This window comes from Martes martes, assembly GCF_963455335.1.
Source record: "Martes martes genome assembly, chromosome: X".
In the NCBI taxonomy this organism is placed as follows: Eukaryota; Metazoa; Chordata; class Mammalia; order Carnivora; family Mustelidae; genus Martes; species Martes martes.
In genome coordinates, this window is record NC_137897.1 from 67,067,529 (window position 1) to 67,093,204 (window position 25,676).

General features: G+C 35.8%; 1 protein-coding gene across 1 annotated transcript; it reads right to left on the bottom strand.

The window, feature by feature from the left end:
• Window positions 1-1,542: 1,542 nt before the first annotated feature.
• SATL1 (spermidine/spermine N1-acetyl transferase like 1) lies at window positions 1,543-20,370 on the bottom strand (the record flags this gene model as incomplete). Its single annotated transcript, XM_080795527.1, has 6 exons — window positions 1,543-1,713; window positions 9,880-9,920; window positions 10,492-10,593; window positions 11,032-11,112; window positions 17,294-17,345; window positions 19,726-20,370. 6 exons carry the CDS (start codon window positions 20,368-20,370, stop codon window positions 1,543-1,545), a joined length of 1,092 nt encoding a protein of 363 aa, XP_080651653.1.
• Between the last annotated feature and the right edge of the window lie 5,306 nt (window positions 20,371-25,676).

Sequence of the window (25,676 nt, forward strand, 5' to 3'; positions counted from 1 at the left end):
CCTCTCTTATCAAAAAAGTAAATGCTTTCATAGAGTGCCTCTCAGAATTCTTATCTATATCTTGACTAGAACTTACCATGTAGCCACCTTAGCTCAAGGCAAATGGGCAAATCATATTTTTTTCCTATGGTGAGGAAGGCAAGGAGAAAGGGATATGGAATGGGTGTTGAGTTTCAGCTAACTTAGTGTCTGCTACCCTATTCTTCTAACCCATCTGTCATATTATGGCATAATTGCCTTTCTAACAAATATTATGGTTAGTTGTCTCTCTGAAATCTTCCAGTGGCTCATCATCGTCTATATAGCCATCAAATGAAGACTCCTAAGCATGATGTATAAGGCCCTTCACTTATGGTCCCAATTCAACTTTAATCCTATCTTCCCTCTCCTTTCCTACCCTACTGCCAGTGTATATTTTATCTATAATATAATATATAATAATATAATGTTCATTGCTCCATGAACATGCTTTGTTATTTTAAGTTGTTTTTTTTTCTGTCTATGCCCATATTTCCTCTTAGAATTTTTTTCCCCCTGTATAATCCTGTTTCATATTCCAACTTCCTCCTCATCCTTTAAACCCAATTCTGGTGTCACCTTTCTCCATCCTCCAAGGTAGGATTAAAATGCTCTCTATTCTGCCTTCCTTTATACTTGGATGTTCATAGCTGTGACAACCCATCCAATTTATTATTAAAACTAAAACTAGTATTTTTTCACAGACAAGATTCCTTGTGGCTATGACTGAATCATCTTTGTGCAGCTTTTATGCTCATGAAATACATAGCAGGAACTCATGTGTTCTATGCTTGCAACACAGGATACAAAAGTAATTATACTCCTATCAAAAGGTTTATATTTCTACTAGAAAGGAAAGAAACATATGCATAGACAGTATTACATAGTTAGTATCTTCCCTCAGATAAATACAACCAAAGAGCGTAAATGCTCAGAGATAAAATACAGTTCAGAAATAAACTATAGTTCTGAGATGATCTTAAGGAGTCAATGGTACTTGAGCTACTCAGGGTAGGGAAATAGTTCACTTACTAGTGTTTCATAAGTAAGCTCCTCAAAATTTACCTTCAGTATTCTAAATGAATTTTTTGTGACTCATCTGTTTATAACAAACGAATCCATATTTCATCAATTCTAAGACACGTTATTTACCTCTAAGAAAAAAGTGCTACCAGTGGGTAATTATATTTATCCCAGTTTCAGCTATGTTAAGATGTGAAAATATAAACATCTTTAATTTAGTGAGATATGGTAGTTAAAAAATAAATATCCTAACACCAAGTATAAAGTGATTCTTGATTTATCTACTCTTTTGGTTCATCAGCTCCGCTACTGGTCATTAGTATATTTGGATAAAGGAAGGTGGATTGTATCTGCCAAATCTGTTTCAAAGTAAAAGATCTGCTCAAACCAGAGTTTGATCACTTGCTGTATTGTACAACACTCAGAGTCAAACTGCTGTTGGACTCAGGTGACATTCGAATGTTGGAGCATGTTTTGGGACAACTTGAAATGGGTCATCTTTCACTTTTCCTTTGCCATATCCATGAGTTCTTCTCTGTTAAACCTGAATAGATGCCAACCCTCTTCAGAGGAAAGGTCTAAGGCCCCTCGACGAGTGTAGTAGTCAATAGAAGCCTGGTTCCAAATGACAACTAGAAAATGCATGCAGTTACATTGGCTTCTGATGGCTATCTGTTTAAAAACAAATAGAGGTTACTTTTAACTGAAAGCATAGTCTTTATTAACACATTTATTTTATTAAAGGTCTATATGCAAAGCACTATGTCTATATAATACTTCCAAATAATAATACAATAGTTAACTCTAGGACTTCCCTAAAGCTGTAAGAAGAAAAAAAAAGTTCTGTTGAATTTTAAAACTCTTTCTTTGAAAAGTCCAAAAATGATTTGCAAAGTCTACGCATTGAATTCAGTTTTTTTCTTTATGGAAAAAGATCCTAAAATTTTCATATTCATTTCCAAAGTACAAAAGGATCTTATTTTTATACTATGCTTTTTTTTTCAAGTATAATTAACACACAATGTTATATTAGTTTCAGGTATACAGTATAATGAATGATTCAACAGTTTTATGTATTTCTCATCACTTATCAAGTTAAGTGTACTCTTAATCCCCTTTATCTATTTCACCCATCCCCTCCACCCACCTTCCCTCTGGCAATCACCAGTTTGTTCTCTGTATTTAAGAATGTTGTTCTGTTTGACTTTTTTCTTTGTTCATTAGTTTTGTTTCTTAAATTCTACATGAGTGAAATTACAAAGTATTTGTCTCTCTCTGGCTTAATTTCACTTAGAATTATACCCTCTAGATACATCCATGTTGTTGCAAATGGCAACATATCATTCTTTTTATGGCTCAGTAATATGCCATTTTGTGTGTATATGTATGTAAATATACATACCACATCTTCTTATCCATTCATCTGTTGATGAACACAAAGGTTGCTTCTCTTTAGCTTGGCTATTGTAAATAATGCTACAGTAGACATAGGGGTGCATATATCTTTTTGAAGTAGTACTCAGTAGTGGAATTACTATATCATATGGTAATTTTGTTTTTAATTTTATGAACCTCCATACTGTTTTCCACAGTGGCTGCACCACTTTGCTTTCTCAACAACAGTAAACGCAGGAGGGTTCCTTTCTTCTCACATCCTTGCCAATACTTGTTACTTCTTGTGTTTTTTATTTTAGCCAGTCTGACAGGTATAAAGCAATAGGTCATTGTGGTTTTAATTTGCATTTTCCTGATGATGAATGATATTGAGCATCTTTTCACATGTCTGTTGGCCCTCTGTATCTTCTTTGGAAAAATGTCTATTCAAATCCTCTGCCTGCTTTTTAATTAGATTATTTGTTTTGGTGTTGAGTCGTATAAGTTCTTTACATTATTTTGGATATTAACCTGGTGCTAGATATATCAGTTGCAAATACCTTACCCCATTCAGTAGGTATCCTTTTTATTTTGTTGTGGATTCCTTTCCTGTCTAAGATTTTTCTTCTACTGTAGTCCCAATAGTATAATTTTATTTTTGTTTCCTTTGCCAGATGAGACATCTAAAAAAGTGTTTCTGTGGCTGATGTCAAAGAAATTATTGCCTGTTTTCTTCTAGGAATTTTACTGTTTCAAGTTTCACATTTAGATCCTCAATCTATTTTGAATTTATTTCTGTGTATAATAGAAGAAAGTGGTCAAGTTTGATTATTTTTTTTAAAGTTTGAAACCAATCCTCCTATTTTAAAGATTTTATTTATTTATTTGACAGATAGAGATGACAAGTAGGCAGAGAGACAGGCAGAGAGAAAGGAGGAAGCAGGCTCCCCGCCGAGCAGAGAGCCCGACATGGGGCTCCATCCCAGGACCCTGGGATCATGACCTGAGCTGAAGGCAGAGGCTTTAACCCACTGAGCCACCCAGGCGCCCCAAGTTTGATTATTTTTATTTAGCTGTACTGTTTTCCAACACCATTTGTTGAATAGACTGCCTTTCCCATTGCATATTCTTTGCCTTCTTTGTCATAGATTAATTAACCACAAAAGCATGGGTTTATTTCTGGACTTTGTTCTGTTCCATTGAACTGTCTATGTGTCTATTTTTGTACCAGTGTCATACTGTTTTCATTATTTTGTAATAGGTTTTCACATCTGGGAACAAATTCAGTTTTGTTCATTTTTGCGATTACTTTGGGTATTCAGTGTCTTTCATGGTTCCATATGTATTTTAGGATTATTCTAGTTCTGTGAAAAATTAGTTGGTAGTTTGATAAGGATCGCATTAAATTTGTAGATTGCTTTGGATAGTATGGACATTTTAAGAATATTGGTTCTTCCACTCCATGAGCCATGGAATCCCTTTCCATTTGTTTCTTCAGTTTCTTTCATCAGTCGTTTATAGTTTTTGGAGTACAGATTGCTCACCTCCTTGGTTAAGTTTATTCCTAGGTGTTTTACTGTTTTTCGTCCAATTGTCAATGCAGTTGTTTTCTTACTTTCTCTTTCTACTTCTTTATCAGTGTATCAAAGTGCAACAGATTTTCATATATTAATTTTGTATCCTATGACTTTACTGAATTCATTTATCAGTTCGAGTAGTTTTTTGCTGAAGTCTTTAGGGTGTTCTGTATACAGTATCATGACATCTACAAAGGGTGAAAGTTTTACTTCTTCCTTACCAAGTCAGATGCCTTTTATTTCTCTTTCTTGTCTGACTGTTGTGGCTAGGACTTCCAGTACTATGTTGAATAACAGGGGTAAGAGTGGGCATTCTTTTGTTTTTTTCTGAAAAGCTCTCAGTTTTTTACCAATTAGTATGTTGTTAACTATGGGTTTTTCTTACATGGCCTTTATTATTGTGTTAAGGTGTGTTTCTTCTAGACCTACTCTGTGCAGTTTTTTTGACATGTATGGATATTGTACTTTGTTACATGCTTTTGCTGCAGCTATTGAGATGATCATATGGTTTTTATCCTTTCTCTTATTAATGTGACATATCATATTGATTGATTTGTGAATATTAAACCACCCTTGCATCTGTGGAATAAATCCCACTTGATCATAGCGAATAATTTTTTAAATAAATAGTTGGATTTAGTTTGCTAATATTTTTTGATGATGTTCATCAGAGATATTGCCTTTAGTTTTCTTGTTTTGTAGTGTCTTTATCTGGTTTTGAAATTATGGTAATGCTGTCTTTGTAGAATGAATTTAAATGCTTTCCTTCCTTTTCCATTTTTTGGAATAGTTTGAGAATAAAAAGTGTTAACTTTTCCTTAAATGTCTGGTACAATTTACCTGTGATGCCATCTGGTCCTAACTTTTGTTTGGAGTTTTTTGATGCTTGATTCAATTTCATTGCTTGTAATCAGTCTGTTCAAATTCTCTATTTCTTCCTGGTTCAATTTTGGAAGGTCATATATTTCTAGAAATTTATCCATTTCTTCTAGGTTGTCCAGTTTGTTGGCATAATTTTTTTCATAGTATTCTCTTACAGTCCTTAGTATTTCTGAGTTATTGGTTATTATTTCTCCTTCATTTTTAATTTTATTTGAGTTCTCTCCCTTTTTGTGAGTCTGGCTAAAGGTTTATCAATTTGTTCATCTTTCCAAAGAACTAACTCCTGGTTTCATTTATCTGTTATATTGGTCTTTTCCCCCCCTTTTTGAGTATTTCATTGATTTTTGCTACATTCTTTATTATTCCTTTGTTTCTACTGGCTTTGGGCTTTGTTTTTCTTTCTCTGTAGCTCCTTTATGTGTAAGGTTAGTTCTTTATTTGAGCTTTTTCTTAGTTTATCAGGTAGACCTATATTGCTATAATCTTCCTTCTTAAAGCAGCTTTTCCTGGATCCCAAAGCTTTCGGATCATTGTGTTTCATTTTCATTTGCATCCATGTATTTTTTTTTTTATTTCCTCTGCTTTCTTGGTTGACCCATTAATCGTTTAATAGCATGTTATTTAGCCTCCAGGTATTTGTGTTCTTTCCAGATTTTTTCTTACGTTTGATTTCTAGTTTCATATCATTATAGTCAGAGAAGATGCATGATGGATTTTAATCTTTTTGAGTTTATGGAGACTTGTTTTGTGATCTAACCTGTGATTTGTTCTGGAGAACGTTCCAGATACACTTGAAAAGAATCTGTATTCCACTGTTTAGAGATGGAATGCTCTGAGTATATCTTTTAGTTCCATCTGGTCCAATGTTTCATTCTAAACCACTGTTTCCTTGATTTTCTGTCCGAATGATCTATCCACTGATTTAATTGAGGGTTATAGTCCCCTACTATCATTGTATTAATGTCAGGTTTTTTGTTTGTTTGTTTTTTGCTTTATGTCTGTTAATAGTTGCTATTTATGTATGCAAGTGCTCTTATATTGGGTGCATAAATATTTACAATGATTATATCCTCTTGTTGGATTGTTCCCTTTGTATTCATGTAGTATTCTTCTCTGTCTCTTGTTATAGTCTTTGTTTTAATGTTTATTTTGTCTAAGTATTGGTACCCCAGCTTTCTTTTAGCTTACAACCATGTTAAATATCTTTCCATCCCTTCATTTTAATTTGCATGTACCTTTAGTTCTAAAGGGAGACTCCTATAGACAGCTTATCAATGGGTCGTGCTTCTATATCCATTCAGTCACCCTGTCTTTTGATTGAAGCATTTAGTTCATTTATGTTCAAAGTAATTATTGATAGATGTGTATTTATTGCCATTTATTGTTTTACAGGTATTTTTGCTGTTCTTCTCTATTACTTTTTTCTCTTGCACTTCTGTTGTCTTTGATAGCTTTCTATAGTGATATGCTTGGGTTCCTTTCTCTTAATATTTTGTGTATCTATTAGACATTTTTAATTTGTGGCTTCCATTAGGGTCATATTTAACATGCATATAATGTAGCACTCTCTATTAAGTTGATGGTCGATTAAATTTGAACCGATTCTATTTTTTAAAAGATTTTATTTATTTATTTGACAGAGAGGTAGAGCCTGAGAGCACAAGTGGGCGAATGGCAGAGGAAGAAGGAGAAGCAAGGGCTCAATCCCAGGACCCTGGGATCATGACCTGAGCTGAAGGCAGACACTTAACTGACTGAGCCACCCAGGCACCCCTTTTTAAAAACCCATTCTAAAAGCAGTAAATTTTTATCCTCCCCCAATGATTTTATGTATAATATGTCCTACTTCACGCCCTTTCATTTTGTGAATCCTTTGACTTGATATTTATAGATACATTTGGTCTTAACTGCTTTTGTGCTTTAACCTCCATACTGGTTTTATAAGTGATTCATCTATGGCTTTTATTTTGTTTGTATTTAACTAAAGTTTTTTCATTTCATAATTTCTTACTCCTGATTATCATGTTTTCTTTCCAAAGAATTCTCTTTACTGTTTTTTCTAAGGCTGGTTAAGTTGTGATGAACTGCTGTGCTTTTCATTTGTCTGGGAAACTCTTTATCTCTACTTCTATTCTGAATGATGACCTTGCTGGATAGCCATGAAATGAGTATTCTTAATTGCAAGTGTTTTTCTTTTCATCATTTTGAATATATCATACCACTCCTTCCTGACCTACAAGGTTTCTGCTGAAAAATCAGCTGATGGCCTCAAGGGGTTTCCATTGTATGTAAATTTTCTCTTACTGCTTTTAAAATTCTCTCTTTTCAATACCTTTTTGCCATTTTAATCATTATGTGTGTTGGTGTGGATCTCCTTGTGTTGATTTTCTTGGGGACTCTCTATGCCTCCTGGATCTGAATGTCTGTTTCTTTCCCCAGATTGGAGAAGTTTTTAGCTATTATTTCTTCAAATAAGTTTTCTGTCCCCTTCCCTCTTTTCTCTTTTTGGGATCCACTTAGTGTGAATTTTATTAGGTTTGATGATGTCGCTGAGTTCCCTAACCATATTCTCATTTTTAATTATTTTTTTTTCTTTTTCCTGTTCAGCATTGTTGCTTTCCATTACTCTGTCTTCCAGCTCACTGATCTGTCTTCTGTCTCCTCTAATCTATTGATTCCCTCTAGTCTGTTTTTCATTTCAGTAATTAAATTCTTCATCTCTGATTGGTTCTTTTTTGTTTTCTATTTCTTTGTTGAAGGTTTCCCTATGTTTTTCCACTTTTCTCAAGTCCAATATCTTTATGACCATTAGTTTGAATTCATTACCAGGTATATTCTTTATTTCCATTTCATTTAGCTTTTTTGCTGTGGTTTTGTCCTGGTCTTTCATTTGGGATATGTTCCTCTGTTTTATTTTGTCTAACTCTCTATGTTTGTTTATATGTATTAGCAAAATCAGTTACATCTCCTATCCTGAATGTAGTGGTCTTACAAAGAAGAGGTCCTGTGGTTTCCTGTAGCACAATGGCCCCTGTTCACCAGAACCAGGTACTTCATGGGTGTCCTCTCTGTGGTTTGTGTGCCCTACCTTTGTGGCTAAGCCTCATTTGCTTTCAGTCCATTCTTTGATTTTTGTGGGCTGTATTTGGTCCTGTGTTGTTCAGGGCCATTCTGTGGCCATAGGCTTATAGTTGGGCATTGTCAGCAGTCAGACTAAATGCCTGCCCTAAGCCCAGTTTGCTGGGCCTGAAGTCATACCAGACTGCAGAGTGTTTTCCCTGTGTTGTCTTCTAAGAGGTTTCTGTTGGTGGGCAGGGGCTGTAAACAAATTAGATGCTATCCCGTTTGTCTCTTAGGGCTGTGGTAGCACTAGCCTGCAGGGTGCTCTCCTACCTTGAGAGGCTTTTTTTGGTTGGCAGAGCTGGTAGACCAATGCCTGTTGCCAAGCTTCCATGGCTGCAGTGACCCCAAACTGTACGAGTCTCTCCCTTTGCTACCCCTGAGAGGTTTTTGTTGGTGGACAGAGCCAGTTATCATATCAGGTGCCTGTCCCCGAGTCCATGCGCTGATACTACAGACCCACTGATCAGCAGTACACTCTCTGCACTGCCAGTTACATGGTTTAGCTGCTAGGGCTTCAGTCAAACTGATGTCCAGGGTTATCTTTCCCTCTCCCCAAGGCAGGAATCATTTTGGATTGGTGCAGGTCACTGCCAGAGCTGCTTAAATAAGACCTGGCAGGAGCTGCTTTGGAGGGACTCCTGCTAAGTGGAGTGAAATGGATGGAGTGGATCCACAGGAGAATGTGGGGTGGGATGCATGGTATTAGCAAGGTAGGTGGAGTATATTCTGTTTCCCACAGGTATCCAACTCTCTAGGCTGGGAAGTAGGGATTTGGTGAGGAGAGAAATGGTTCCCACCAGCACGTATTTTGAGATTTGTAAAGTTCTCTTGGATACCTTATGCATTTTTCATATTGCTGCTTCTATGCTCTATCTTGGTGGGGTTGTTTTGTTATGCTGTTTCTTTAAGGTCGGGGACTCTATTTCCTGTTCATTCTCAGTGCTAAGCCTGATTTTTTAAAAAAGATTTTATTTACTTATTTGACAGAGAGATCACAAGTAGGCAGAGAGGCAGGCAGAGAGAGAGGAGGAAGCAGGCTCCTTTCTGGGCAGAAATCCTGATGCGGGGCTAGATCCCAGGACCCTGAGATCATGACCTGAGCCAAAGGCAGAGGCTTAACCCACTGAGCCACCCAGGTGCCTCAAGCCCACTGATTTTTAAAGCTCCCGTAGTTAAGCCCAGCTGGTTGTAAAAACTCAAGAAGTTAAGCTCCATGGTGTTCAAAGCCAAATGTTATGGGAACTTGTCTCCAATGCAGATCCCTCATGCCTGGGTTTCCTGGTGTGGATCTGATCCTCTCCTTTCTACGTGCTTGTGATGTCTCTCCCACTTGTGCTCAGTCTCCCCAGGAATTTGGTTCTTGACCTTATCTCTGCCTCTCCTACCCTTTGATATGAACTCCTCTCTTTGATTAACTGTGGAATATCTGTTCTGCTAGTCTTTAGGTCGTTTTCTGGGTTGGTTATACTGATGTGGCTGTTTTCTTGGTGTGTCCCTGGGACAAAATGAGCTTAGGAGGCTCCTACTCCTCCAACTTCCCAGAAGTCATTTTTATGCTCTTTCTTATATTCATACCGTGGACCTATTTTATAGGTAAAATTGAAATTGCCTTCTAATCCCCCTCTTGCTTATTTCTGCTTTATAGGAAAGTGGTGTATAGTATGGTTGTGGATTACATACAAAACAATCTTTGATTAAATATAATTCAGATATAACTTATATGACTATCTGATTTGAAAATATGTTTTTAATTGGAATAAAAAGTATGTTTTGAGGATATATTCAGAAGGTGAGAGAAATTATCTAATTTACACCCTATCAAATAATATTTAATGAAGAAAATGATAACATGTAGAATACCAATACTAAATGTAATACATACCTGACTTAACCTCTTCAGCATTTCAGCTCCAATACCTAGACCTTTTAAATAGATAATGGAAAATGACATGAGTTGAAAAAAAATCCACTTAAGTTCATTTGCTTTAATCTTAAAGAAGTAAAACATAAAACCCTATATATGGCTGTTATATATTCTTAATAAGTTATGTTGAAACTCAACTCAAACTCATGAATGTTTTTAATATCTTCTTCCTAATTGTAAAGTGGTTCCAAAGGTAATAGAAAAGATTTTATATTTAAAGACTGGTGAAGCAGAAATGAGTCCCTGTCACACTCAATAGAGTATACTACTTATTCATTTTCAGACAACACAATCTAAAATATAGATAGTTTTTTTTTAAAAGACAAAAGGGTAGCTGTGATAACTTGGTGTATTCAAACCTTGATGGAAGCCATGAAAGTCATTTTCTAATCTGTGATTGAGTTTTCACCATATGCAAGGATAACTAGGATAGTGATCAGTCTCATTAAATAGAAGTGAGTTATATAAACTAATTTAAATACCATATTTATACTGAAGCCCTATCTCTACTCCTTAAAATGTGCCATTTTAACTTCTAAACTGTACATTGTAATATGAGTATAGCTTGACCTCGGTAAGCTTGTATGACATAAAAGTCCTCTAGGTAAAGTAACTTGCCAATCCAGGGGTCGTATGTAAAATAGTACATGGCAAATCCAACAGTCACTTTGCCTAGAAGAGGGAAGAGAAAGTACGATGAGGTTAATGCTTTGAATCTTAGAGTGTTCTTTCCTCTAAAATTGAGTATCTTAGTGATTTCCTTATTAAACTAATAGAAGCTTACTGGACAAAAATATCAAACAATAAAAAAATATATAATGTAGGCTTAAGTCCCTTATAACATAATCTTTAAAAAGATAAGCCATCTTTTAAGTCCCTTATAACACAATCTTAAAATAAGATAGGCCATCTTTTAATAACGTATATTCTTCAAAAATATTCCTATGCATATACAAATACATACCACACATTTTCTTAAAAAAAATGAGTTTGTGTGCTTATGCCCTTCTACTCTGTTTAATAGTAATTCTGTACTATCAAACTGTTCTTCATTTTCAGGGTAGAGAAAGTATACTCCAGATTAAATTGGAAGAGGCAGATTTATTTTACCTGATGGTTTTTGTTGATTGTGTACTTCTGCAATTAGGCAGTAGAAAAGGGGATTGTCCCCAAAGCCGTCCCTGAGTAAATCTGAAATACAAATTCATATACAGTATGTTAGAAAGTTTATAATAAAGAAAAGGAAGATGGTAGAGTAGGCAGCACCAGGAATTCATCTCTTCACCTGTATAACTGTACTGGCAGTGGATATTCTGGAACTCTAGAGTTTATTTGAACATTTGCAACTTCTAGAGGACAGCTTGGCTGGTAAATTTCAGTTAATGTTGGTTAAATTCAGCTGTCAGCCCACTGGTGGCTTATAAGTCTCCCCTGTCTCCTTGCTTCATGGCAGCAGGTATACAAAACATAAATTGCTGAGTGATTTGCTGGAGCCAGGGTAGGCATTAGGCATTATCCTCCAAATACTAGAGTTCTGTGTTCTGATCATGGATTGCTACTCTGAATGCTGAGGCATGGATTGCTACCCTGAATGCTGAGGTGAGAGCTTTGAAGTTGGCCACCATTTTTCCAAACGTCACCAATGAAAGCAGCTTCCAGATGTAAAAAGAGCCACATTTGTTTTGTTTGATATTTAAAACCAACCATATATACAGAGAATTTACAAAGCTACCGTGCATGACCAGGGAAAGACAAAGACTTAGAAACGACCTCACAATACCTTAAACATTTAACTCAGGCTGATCTCTTAACAGAGATACCCTATAATAATAAAAACAAAACGAAACGAAAACAAAAACCATTTCTGGGGAAGGGGGAGAATTGTTTTTTTAAAGATTTTATTGATTTATTTGACAGACAGATCACAAGTAGGCAGAGAGGCAGACAGAGAGGAGGAAGCAGGCTCCCCACTGAGTGGAGAGCCCAACATGGGGCTTGATCCCAGGGCCCTGGGATCATGACCCGAGCCGAAGGCAGAGGCTTTAACCCACTGAGCCACCCAGGTGCCCCGAAGGGGGAGAATTTTATTTCCAGAGTTAACACATTATAAGATTCAAATGTCCAGTTTTCAACAACAACAAATCACAAGGCATTCAAGGAAACTGGAAGCTATTCCTCATTCAAAAGAATGAAATAAATCAGTAGAAAACATACCTGAGGAAGCCCACATGTACTAGACCAAGACCAAAAGAGCTGTCTTAAAAATGCTCAAAGAGCTAAAAAAAGAATGCACAAAAACAGGAAACAAATATGTGCATAAAATAATCTCAGTAACAAAATACGAATTATGAGAAAAAAACACCAAAAAATTCTGAAGCTGATAATTATGTACAATAACTGAAGTGACAAACGTACTGTAGAGGAGCAAAATCAGAATTGAGCTAGCAGAAGAAAAAAAATCCGTGAATTTGAATATAAGACAATTGAAATTACCAACTCAGGAACTGAAAGAAAAACAATGAAGAAAGTAAACAAGGCCTAAGGGTTTTGTGGAACAATATGGAGTGGGCCAATATACACACTATATGGCAGGTTCTTAGGAGGATGAAAGAGAGGAAAAAAGTATCTGAAGAAATGATGGCTGAAAACTTCCTAAATTTGAATCAGTTAATGTATCTACAAATCCAAGAAGCTCAACAAACTCCATACAAAACAAAACTCCATACAAAAACAACTTCATACAAATCAATCCAAAACAAGCAACACCAAGACACATACTTTAACAGCTGAAAGACAAAGAGAAAATTTTGAAAGCAGCAAGAGAAAAGGAACTTGTCACCTACAATGGATCATCAGTAGGATTATCAGCTGATTTCTCATCAGAAACCTTGGAGACCAGAAGGCAGTAGATTGATCTAGTCAAAGTGCTGGGGGAGCCTATCAACTGAGAATTGTATCTCCACCAAAACTGCCCTTCAAAAATGAGGGAGAAATTGAGACATCCCTTGATCACCACCAAAAACAAAAACCTGAGGGATTTCATTATCACTAGACTTCCCTACATAAAATGCTAGAAGTCCTTCAGGTTGACATGAAAGAAAGCTAGATAGTAACTCAAGCCACATAAAGAAATAAAGATAAAACTAAAGGTACCGAGTTAAAGGTTAATACATGGGCATTTAAAAGGACTATAGTTATTTTAATTTTGTTTATAACTCCACCTTTTATTTTCTACATGATTAAAGACAACTGCATAAAATTAGTTATGTTATTGGATACACAATGTATAAAGATGTAATCTCTAACATCAGTAACATAAAAGGGGGAAATGGAGACGTAGAATTTTATATACTATTGGAATTAAGCTAGTATAAATTCAAATTAGATTATTATAACTTTGGGATGTTAAATGTAATTTCCATAATAACCACAAAGAAAATATCTATAAAATATACACATAATGAAATGAGAAGGGGATCAAGATATTTCAATACAGAAATCAACAAAACACAAAAGAAGGTAGCACTGGAGGAGATGAAGAACAAAAAGGCTGTATGGCATATGGAAAACAGCAAAAGACAGAAATGAGCATAATGGATTAAAACAAAATTAAAACAAATTATCCAACTCTATGCTATTTATAGGGGACTCAGTTTAGATTTAAACACACACATAGAAAGGTTAATAGTGAAATAATGGAAAAAATATTTCATGCAAAGTGTAACTGAAAGAGAGCTGAGGTGGCTGTAGTATATTAGACACAATACACTTTAAGTTAAAACTGTTACAAGAGACAAGGAGGTTATTTATTAATATTTATGTGTTTATTAATATCTATTTATTAAGAAAAGGTCAATTCACCAAGAGGATGTAACATTTATAAACATTTATGTACCAGTCATCAGAGATTCAAAGTATATGAAGCAGATAGTGACAGAATTGAAGGTAGAAAAATAATTCTACACTAATAGTAGGAAACTTCAAGTCTTCAATTTCAGTAATATATCAAACAACTGGACAGAAGATAAATAATTTACTAAATTATTTGAACAACAACATAGATCAAATGGACCGAAAAGAAATATACAGTACACTCTACCCAACAACAACATAATGCCCATTTTTCTCAAGTGCACGTGGAACTTTGTCTAGGATAGGCCATATGTTAGGCCACAAAACAAGTCAATAAATTTTGAAAGATTTAAATCATGCACAGTATCTTTTCCAATCACAGTGGAATGAAACTAGAAATCAACAGCAGAAGGAAACTAGGAATATGACATATATGTAAAAAGTAATGGACTTTTCATCAATAGGTCAAAGAAGAAATCACAAGGGAAATTAGAAAACAGAGATGAATGAAAATGAAAATACAACATATGAAACTTATGGAATGCAGTGAAAGCAGTGCTTGGAAACGCTATAAATGCCTAGACTAAAAAAAAAAAAAAAATCTCAAGCAATACCTAACCTTATACCTTAAGAAACTAGAAAAAAGGAGCAAACTAAGCCCAAAGCTAACAGAAGAGTTAATAATAAAGTTTAGAGCAGAGATAAACAAAATAAAAGGGAAAAGTACAATAGAGAAGAATCAGTAAAACCAAAAGTTGATTCTTTGTAAATATCAAAAACTGGACAAGTAGACCGACAAAAAAGAGAAGATTCAACTAAAATCAGAAAGCAACACTACTCCTGATGTTATAGAGATGAAAATGATAATAAATAAATGCTATGAACTTTACTCCAAGAAATTAGATAACCTAGAAGAAATGAACACATTTCTTGAAACTCACAAATGACCTAAACTGATACAAGAAAAAATCTGAGCAGACCTGTAACAAGAGTTTGAATCAGTAATCAAAAAAAAAAAAAAATTCTCAAAACAGGAAAAGTCAGGAACCACGAATGGTTTCCCTAGTGAATTCTATCAAACATCTTTTTTTAAAGATTTTATTTATTTGACAGACAGTGAGAGAGGGAACACAAGCAGGGGGAGTGGGAGAGGGAGAAGCAGACTTCCTGCAGAACAGGGAGCCTAATGGGGGGCTCAATCCCAGGACCCTGGGATCGTGGCCTGAGCCAAAGCCAGATGCTTAATGACTGAGCCACCTGGGTGCCTATCAAACACCTAAAGAAGAATTAACATAATCCTCAAGCTCTTCCAAAAAAATCTGAAGAGAAAAAAACATGTCCTAACTCATTCTATGAAGTCAGTATTACTTTGGTATGAAAGATAAGTAAAGACATCATAAGAGGGGCACCTGGGTTCCCCAGTCAGTTAAGCGTCTGCCTTTGGCTCAGGTCATGATCCCAGGTCCTGGGTTTGAACCCCATGTCCAGCTCCCTGCTCAGCCGGGGAGTCTACTTTTCCCTCTCCCTCTGCCCCTCCCCCCACTTTTGCTCTCTCTGGCTCTCTTTCTCAAATAAATAAATAAAATCATTTTTTTAAAAAGACATCTTAAGAAAACAAAGTTACAGACCAATATCCCTCATTAATATAGATGCAAAGATCTCCAACAAACTATAAGCAAAGTGAACCCACGGCATAGTAAAAGAATTATTCACCATGACCCATAACCAAGTGTTATTTATCCTAGGGAAGAAAGGATGGTTCAACATATGAAAATCAATCAATATAATACATCATATTAACAGAACAAAAGGAAAAAAGCACATGAATATCTCAATTGATGCAGGAGAGGCATTTGACAAAATATCCTTTCACGACAAAAGCCCTAAGAAAACCAGGAATAGAGGAAAATTCCTCAACATTTTTGATAAAGGGTACTTATTAAAAACCCATTAACTTCATGCTCAGTGGTGAATAGCATAAAGCATACCCCCTAAGATTAAGAAGGCAAAGATGTCCATTTTTTTAAATTAACATATAATGTATTATTTGTTTAAGGGGTACAGGTCTGTGAATCATCAGTCACACAATACACAGCACTCACCATAGCACATACCCTCCCCAATGTCCATAATCCAGCCACCCTATCTCAACTCCTCCATTCCACACCCCCCCACCAGCAACCCTCAGTTTGTTTCCTGAGATAAGAGTCTCTTATGGTTTGTCTATCTCCCTAGACCCATCTTGAAAAGGATGCCTACTTTTTACTACTGCTATTCAACATTGTACTGGAAGTTACAGCCAAAGCTTTTAGAAAAGAAGAAGAATTAAAAGCTATCTAAATTAGAAAGAAGGAGGTAAAATGAGGGGCGCCTGGGTGGCTCAGTTGGTTGAGTGTCTGACTTTGGCTCAGGTCATGATCCCAGGGTCCTGGGATTGAGGCCTGTGTTGGGCTCCCTGCTCAGCAGAGAGTCTGCTGCTCCCTCTGCCCTCCCCCCCAACTCGTGATCTCTCTCTCACTCTCTTTCAAATAAATAAATAAAATCTTTAAAAAAAGAAGAGGTAAAATGATCTCTGTAGGTGACATAATCCTACTGATAAACCCAAAAGAAAGTTACTATAGCTGATAAAGGAATTCAGCAAATTTGCAGATGACTAGATCAACAAAAGTCAGTTTTGTTTCTATACATAAAAAGAACAAACGAAAAAGTAAACCAAGAAAGCAACTCCATTTACAGTCGCCTCTAAAATCAATAACTAGGAATAAATATAACCAAAGAGGTGAAATATTTGCACAAATATATGCTGAAAACTACAAAAACATTGCTGAAAGAAAAGGACCTAAATAAATTGAAAGACTTCTTGTATTCATAGATAAGAGTTAATATTATTAAGATGTCAGTACTACTGAAAGTGATCTAAAGATTTAATGCAATCCTTATCAAAATTCCAGTCCCTTTCCCTTTTCACAGAAATGGTAAAGCTGATCCTCAAATTCATTTAGAAATCCAAGTGTGTAATATTATACACTTCAATCATCTCTTAGTGTTCATATTTCCTGCCTAAAAGGTTCTAATTCATTATAAAACATTAGCCTATCCTTTTAATATTGCTGGCTATCAAAATGTAGTAAATATCTTGAAAATAGTTTGTCATTTTATGTTTATCCATTTCATCCTATAAAGTTACTACGGACATATTGGGCATTAAATTTACTTTCTTTGAACAGTTACACTGCTCATTCTACATTTTGAAAATTAGTTGAAGTCTATTGCAGCCATAAAAATGTAAAAGCTCTTAAATATGAATTTCATACTTAAAAAATGGGGAAAATATAAAATAGTGGATCACTGACAAAGCTACCATACCAAGCTATTGTCCTGCCCATGTAGATACTATTAATGGCATCATCTTTGTGTACCAAGGACAGCAGCTTCCACATACCTAGATACAAGCAGTATGTGTGTATATTTTATGCCACGTTTCTTTTTTTAGCTCTGAAAATACTATAAAACATCTTACCTGTTACTGTTAACTTCACTGAATCTAACATGTTTTCACAGGAAGCCAATTCCTATCAAAGTAGAGAAAACTTTCAGTTTATGGCTTAATAACAAATTCTTACTATGATAATCATGAAGTTTTTTCTTGAGCACTTATTTATTGAGCGCTCATTAACATAAGATGCCCCAGTCAATATTTTTTTTAAGATTTTTTGTTTATTTGACAGGCAGAGATCACAAGTAGGCAGAGAGGCAGGCAGAGAGAGAGGAAGGGAAGCAGGCTCCCTGCTGAGCGGAGAGCCCAATGCAGGGCTCCTCCCAGGACGCTGGGATCATGACCCAAGCTGAAGGCAGAGGCTTTAACCCACTGAGCCACCCAGGTGCCCCGCCGCAGTCAATATTAATAGACGTGAGTGAGAATTAACTCCAATCATCTAGAACCTTAAAATCTAAATGTACATAGAGAGAATATCAACTATGTCAATAACTCACTCATGAAGATTGTCCAGGTAACTTGAATACAACCAGAAAGATGGAAGTAAAGTTAAAAATGTTCCTGCAGTGAACCATGAGAGACTATGGACTCTGAAAAACAATCTGAGGGTTTTGAAGGGGCAGGGGGTGGGAGATTGGGGGAGCCAGGTGGTGGGTATTAAGGAGGGCACTATTGCATGGAGCACTGGGTGTGGTGCAAAAACAATGAATTCTGTTACACTGAAAAGAAATAAAAAAAAAATGTTCTTGCATATTGAAGGTAGATGTCACAAAGTCTATATACAATAAAGCTAGTAGACTTTATAGAAACATCCATGTTTGCCTGTGAGGTGTTTTTCCCAGTTTAGACTTTGTTGATGTGGCTTTTCACTATATCATTTTTTTTGCACATTCAAATTAATACATGGTTTGGATCTCATGCTTGGAAAGTCATTGCCCACTTTCAGATTATTAGAGCATAAATCTCAAAGCAAATTATTACATTCATGTCTATGAGTAAGTAATGTCTCATTTCTATAAAAGTAAGTAATTTTAGCTTTTCTGTTACTTTTCTAGTGAATACTCACTAGAATTATTCCCAAGAAACTTCTGGAGTATATTCTGGTATATGAGGCAAATTTAAAAGTAAATGTGGTCAGGAACTCCACAAATACAGGTTCATTGAAGTGGGACAGTCCATGATATATTTTTCCCTTGGTGATGTTTGGAAAGATAAGGAAGGTAATTTTTCTGGATAGAGAGGTTCATTGCCATTCAAGAATAAATTTATTAATTGCCAACTGAGTGTCAGATACTAAGCTACAAAAATTTAATTATTTTTACATGGGAAAGTGTGCTTCTGGAATAATTAACATGTTGTACCTAGTATTTTGATTGGTGATCTAATCATGCAGATTAATGCCAGTTAGAGAAATGATATGGGAACTTGTGGGGACAGGACAGAATGGAGGATATAGGATAGATAACCCAGTTCTTAACAGATCTGTAATAGGACTTAGCATCATTCCATCCGATGGATTTCACTAGAAAATGTTTGGTATTCTATTTTGGCCATTAAAACACATTCTCTGATCAAAGGGAACAGAAACTTGGCCTGATTTAAGGATAGATGGATAGGAAGAAAGCATATATATAAATCAATATATATAAAATATATGTATATATAAATTGGTAGATGGGAACATTTTCATTGCAAAACTCTTTTTATAAGGTTCCCTTATCTATAACCTGTGCCTTATTCCAGTCTCATATTTAATCCATTAAAAATCTAGGCTACTACTTTTATATGGAGTTGTTTGGATTGTGTACCACATAAGTGATTGTTTGAGTACCACAGAACTTCAGCACAGTAACTGTCACTATTAGTTTGTCCTCTTTACTGGCATGATTTCCAGGAAAAACATTAAAATGGGCTTTAGGAGTCAAAAAATTGTCTGAAATTGTATGGAAAATTATTCTGGTTGAATATTGTTTCTTGCACAATCATTAGCTTATACACTTGAGTGTGGTCCTAAAAGCAGTGAGACTTCCTACCCTAAAATCTTACATATCAATACCTGAAATTCTATCACTGATAGGTCATTCATTTAAGTGAAACATTCCTTTTCTCTAAGATCCACTTTTAAAGTTAAAAATTCCCCAAGTGGGACAACATACTAGGTCCCTGAAATATCCATGAATTCATCCCCCCCACAACTTCCTGAGCCCACTACTTTAAGTCAAAAAATTTATGTATATTTATTTTATGTTATTACAACAATCTTTTGATGTAGATAGTATTATGATCTTGATTTTAGATGTGAAAATTGAAGCTAGAGAGGTCCAATAACTTCCAGAAAGTTGTGTACATGGGTCATAATTAGCAGAGCTAGGATTCAAACCCAACCTAAGCCTTCCTTACTCTCAGCCCTAAACGAATGCCATGAAACTCCACAGAATAAGGAGAACGATGCTTACTTTAATTAGGCGCAGGATTTCTGGGCAGTCATGAGCCTCTGCAGGTCTTACTCGGAAAGAATTCTTGCTTGGTTGCCTCATGCCTGATTGGCTTCTGCCCGGTTGCCTCATGCCTGGTTGGCTTGGACTTGGTTGATTCATACCTGCATGACTTATTCCTGATTGGCTTGTTCCTGCTTGACTTGGGCCTGATTGGCTCCACCCTGGTTGCCTCATGCCAGATTGACTCATACTGAATTGGCTCAGGCCTGGTTGCTTTGGGCCTGGTTGCCTCGGGCCTGGTTGACTTGTGAATGGTTGGCTTGGGCCTAGTTGCCTCATGCTTTGTTGACTTGTGCTGAATTGGCTCGAGTATGGTTGCCTCACGCTTGGTTGGTTCATGCCTGGTTGGCTTAGGCCTGGTTGGCTCAGGCCTAGTTGGCTCAAACCTGGATGCCATGTGCCTGTTTGACTTCTGCCTGATTGACTCCTCCCCGGTTGTTTCATGCTTAGTTGGTTCATGTCAGTTAAGCTTGTATTTGGTTGATTTATGTCCAGTTGGTTTGTACCAAATAAGCTTGTGCCTGGCTGGCTCATCCCTGGTTGGTTCATGTCTGGTAAGCTTGATTCCTTCATGCCTGATTGGTTCACGCCCAGTTGATTCATCCCTGGTTGGCTAAGGACTTGTTGACTTATGACTGGTTGGTTGAGGACTGGCTAGCAGATGATGTGTTGGCAGATGACTGGTTGGCCAGTGACTAAGTGTCTTGATGGAGCAGGGGTCTTTAACTACAGTGCTGTAGTGAGAGGCTTTAGGATGTTTCTGTTTTTTCTCAACTTGATTCGTACTTTGAGACCCCTCTGTCAAGATGAGAATGGGTAAAATAAAGGTCTACCTAAAGAGTATTGACGCCTCTGATTTGCTGGAGTTGACCTCACCAGCGATTACAGCTGTAGGCTTGGCTGGGTTTCAGGTTGTCATCTGGCCTTTCTCTGCCAACAGGCCAGAAGTGAGGGGAAGAAGAAAATGATCCTGGGGGAGTATTGCTGCTTCACCCCCTTGCACAGTTGCTGCGTCATAGTAATGAAGTCACAATGCTCATGTTTAATGTGCCTAAGTGCTCCCCCATGTGGTGAGGGACAGGACCTGTTTGACCACCACTTTATTTCCTCTTTTCTTGGTTCTTGAGAGAGTGAAGCAAGAAGCTGGGAGTCTGAGAGCTTATTTATGCTTGGCAGTCTCCCTAAATTGCCTGCTATTTTAACCAATCAATTCAAAGATAGTTACTTTAATTCTGCTTGTCCCGTTCCCTGGCCCTGAAATAATTCACTTCCTATTTCTGTCCTGACTTCCACTTACCACCTCTTTCCCATGGGCATCGAAGCTAGAATGCTTAAAAAGGTTGTTCTAATGAGGTGCTCAAGTCTCTAATACAGAAAATATTTCTTTACAAATAATTAAAAATAACTGGTTACTATTTATTGACTTATTTTGTGACCTAGGCTTAGTGGGAAGCACATTACATTTTCTCATTTAATCCCATAGCAATCCTATTTTTCCCACTTCTGGGGAAAATTGTTCAAAAGATCTGGTAAAATAACCAAGGCCTAAACGATTGGAGAAGAACCTGAATTCAGGCCCAGATCTGTCCAACTCCATTTTCAGGCATTTTGCCATCACACTATCCTGCCTCTTATACACTCTATGCTTATTCTCCAGCCCCATACCTGTGAAATCAAGTATATTATCCTTTAACCCTATCCTCAATCAAGTATATTATCCTTCAACCCTATCCTCCCTCACAGGAACCCTTCTCCCATAATTTTATTTGTTGGCTCATTTCTCCAACAATGTATATTATGTAATAGATACTAAAATTGTTACAGATGGAGTGAATTTTATTTTTTAACTATACCAGAGAGCCTTGATTGAAGCTGTTTTAAGTCTCATACTTTATATATGCATTACTTCTTTTAATCACCAAAGCAACTCTGTGAAATATATACTGTTCTACACTTTATTAATAATCTGAATTAACTAGTTTTTCCAAGTCTAATACATGGCAGAATGGGGACAGAGTCCAAAACCCATCACATGGACAAAACAATAAATAGAACTGTGGGGGCACAATCACCATTTGGCATATACTGGCTGTAAATGGAAACTAGAGAGCCCATTTTCATATAATGACAGGCAAATCAAGTCACATCACAAAATTATGATAAACCTAACACATTATATGTAGGTAATTTGATTTCAATCCATTTGTAATAATAATGAGATGCAAAATTTTATGAATGATTCCTGTGATGTTAGGCATGATTTTAAGGAACAATTTACTTGCAATAATTCATTTAATCCTCACAAAGTCCAGTGACATGGATGATATTATTATGGCCATTGTTTCAGATAGAAAAACAGATTCAGAGAGGTTAGATAATTTGACTTAAGTTACACAATGAAAAGTTCAGACAAAATTTGGAAAATCCAGTTACCATTTTGGTTTTTCTGAAATGCCATGAAAGGGGTGAAGGAACTTTGCTGTTTGCTTTACAAAATCAAACCATTTGCATAATTTATCATGGGGATGTTTGACTTTTTTTTTCTGCTTTTTTTAGAGGAGACATATGTCCAGTTGATCCCTTAAAGGGATAAAACCAGAAATTAGTTTAGTGACCTATATCTGTTAAATAGTTTCTTTTGTATTTTGGCTCAAAACATTTACATCTCTTGAAAGTCATGTAGGTTTTCATTTTCTTTTTTAAAGAATGTTTGGTTTGAATATTACTCAACTTTGATTTTAAGAGAACACACCAAGAATGCATATGCTTGCTCAGTTACTTATTAATACAAATTGTCCCATCTTTGGAATACAGAATGAGACTGCCTCCATCAGCCATGCAAGTATCTTCACACTGTAGCTGTAATACCATTAGGGAAAAACTAGGTGGTGGTGGTGGTTTTTTAATATTTAAACAAAATCCTCCATAATAAGTGTTTGCCACAAGGTGGCAGTGTTATCCAGTTTGGGAACCCAAAGTCTAAATGATTAATCAAAGTATACATACTCTTAATTTGAGGTTTTTGTCATTTCCAGATGTTATCAGAAAACTTTTTTAAAATGTTATTAGTCTTAACATACTATTTTGTTACAGTCTAGGTAGTGAATTATATATGGCAAGACCTGCCAGATTCTAAGATTTCAAACTGCATGCATTGTCTGTTCTACCAAAATGTTTTACATTTAATATAATATATAAAGCCATCACCAATATATCTAAAAATATGGATATGTTTATGCATTAAAATGACTTCAACTCAGAACGTGCCCTTTTCTGAAGATGCTAAGTAAAATCCTGTATTCTAAATTCTGACCCTAGTTTGGTGTCATCTAAAGGAATATGCACGGTTGAAAAAGGCATTTGTATAGCTTTAATCTATAGCAAACAGAATTTAAGTTTGTTGGAATCTTCATATACTTCAGAGCCAATATTTTTTCTCCTATCCCTTTAATTTTTAGTTTTTGCTTATGTAAAATGCAAATAAAAAGAAATAAAAGAAAAAGAAAAGACAGAAGATTGAGTAGACTGGAGGATAGGGGCTGTGTGGGAGGGAGGGGTGGATCTTAATGTAGGGAGCCAGACTAGAACAGGGCTAACATATGGGATATCTTCTGAAATAAAAACTTAGAGTGCTTTGGAGGCATCTATCAGTAAGTACCACTTAATATTTTCATAATATTTGCTATATTTTATTTTATTTTATTTCAGAATACATGCTTATTTTAAAATATTTGGAATATATCTAACAGCCAAAAAGAAGAAAAACCTCACCACTTCACTGTGATTGGAAATGAGCACACCCAAGAATTTGAAGTTTATTTCCAAATAGCAGTAAATTTCCAATTAAGTGAAAACTATCACTTTGCTCATGCATGAGGAAAATGTTGAGCAACTTTTCATGTGTCTGTTGGCCATCTGTATATCTTCTATGGAAAAATGTCTATTCATGTCTTCTACCTGTTTTTAATTGGATTTTTCATTTTTGGGTGTTGAGTTTTATAAGCTCTTTATATATTTTGAATACTAACCCTTTATCAGATATATTCTCCCACTCCACAGGATGCCTTTTAGTTTTGTTGTTTCCTTCACTGTGCAGAAGCATTTTATTTTGATGAGGTCCCCATAGATTATTTTTGCTTTCAATTCACTTGCCTCAGGACACATATCTAGAAGTTGCTATAGCCAATGTCAGAGGTTACTGCCCATGTTCTTCTCTGGGATTTTAATGGTTTCCTATCTCACATTTAGGTCTTTAATCCATTTGAGTTTATTTTTGTGTTTGGTGTAAGAAAGTGGTCCAGATTCATTCTTATGCATTTGGCTGTCCAGTATTCCCAGTACCATTTGATGAAGAGACATTCTTTTGCCCATTGAATATCCTTTCCTCCTTTGTTGAAGGTTAATTGATGATATAGTTGTGAGTTCATTTCTGGGATTTCTATTCTGTTCTATTGATCTTTGTCTATTTTTTTTTTTTTTGCAAGTACCATACTGTTTTGATTACTATAGCTTTGTAATATAACTTGAAGTCTGGAATAGTGATGCTTTGCTTGCTTGCTTGCTTGCTTTCTTTTTGTCAAGGTTGCTTTTCAGCTTTGCTTTTTTTTTTTTTCCAAGGTCACTTTGACTATTTGGGATCTTTCATAGTTCCATAAATTTTAGCAGTTTGTTCTAGCTCTGAAAAATGCTGGTGGTATTTTGATGGAATTGCATTAAATGTGTAGATTGCTTTGGGTAGTATAGACATTTTAACAATATTTGTTTTTCCAATCCATGAGCATGGAATGTCTTTCCTTTTCTTCATGTCATCTTCAATTTCTTTCCTCAGTGTTTTATAGTTTTCAGAGTACAGGTATTTCACCTCTTTGGTTAGGTTAATTCCTAGGTATCTTATAGTTTTGGATGCAATTATAAATGGAAATGATTCCTTAATTTCTCCTTATGCTGCTTCATTATTCCTGTATAGAAGTACAACATATTTCTGTAATTTGATTTTGCATCCTGAAACTATACTGAATTCATGTATCACTTCTAGCAGGTTTTTGGTCAAGTCTTTAGTGTTTTCTTTATATAGTATCATGTCATCTGAAATAGTTTGGATGCCTTTTCTTTTTTTTTAATTTAATTTTATTTTTTCAGGGTTTCAAGATTCATTGTTTATGTACCACACCCAGTGCTCCATACAGTATGTGCCCTCCTTAACACCCACCACCAGGCTCACCTATCCCTCACCCCTCTTCCTTCCAAAACCCTCAGTTTGTTTCTCAGAGTCCACAGTCTCTCATGGTTCATCTCCCCCTCTGATTTCCCCCACTTCACTTTTCCTTTCCTTCTCCTAATGTCCTCCATGTTATTCCTATGTTCCACAAATAAATGAAACCATATGATAATTTTGTTATCTGACTGCTGTGGCTGATACAATGTTAAATAACTGGTGAGAGTTAGACATCCCTGTCTTCTTCCTGACTGTCAAAGAAGAGCTCTCAGTTTTTTACCCAATTTAGGATAATATTAGCTGTGAGTTTTTCATAGATGGCCTTTAGGATTTTGATGTATGTTCCCTCTAAACCTCCTCTGTAGAGAGTTTTTTATCATGAATGGATGCTGTACTTCGTCAAATGCTTTTTCAGCATCATTTGAAATGATCATATGGTGCTTATCATTTCTTTTATTAATGTGGTATATAGCATTGCTTGATTTGTGAATAATGAACACCATTTCCTCATGGGAATAATTCCCACCTGATTGTGGTGTATTATTGTTTTAATGTATTGTTGCCTTTGGCTTGTTAGTATTTTGTTGAGGATTTTTACATCTATGTTCATCAGAGATACTGGCCTGTATTTCTCTTTTTTTGTGGTGTTTTTTTCTGGTTTTCATATCAGGGTAATACTGGCCTGATAGAATGA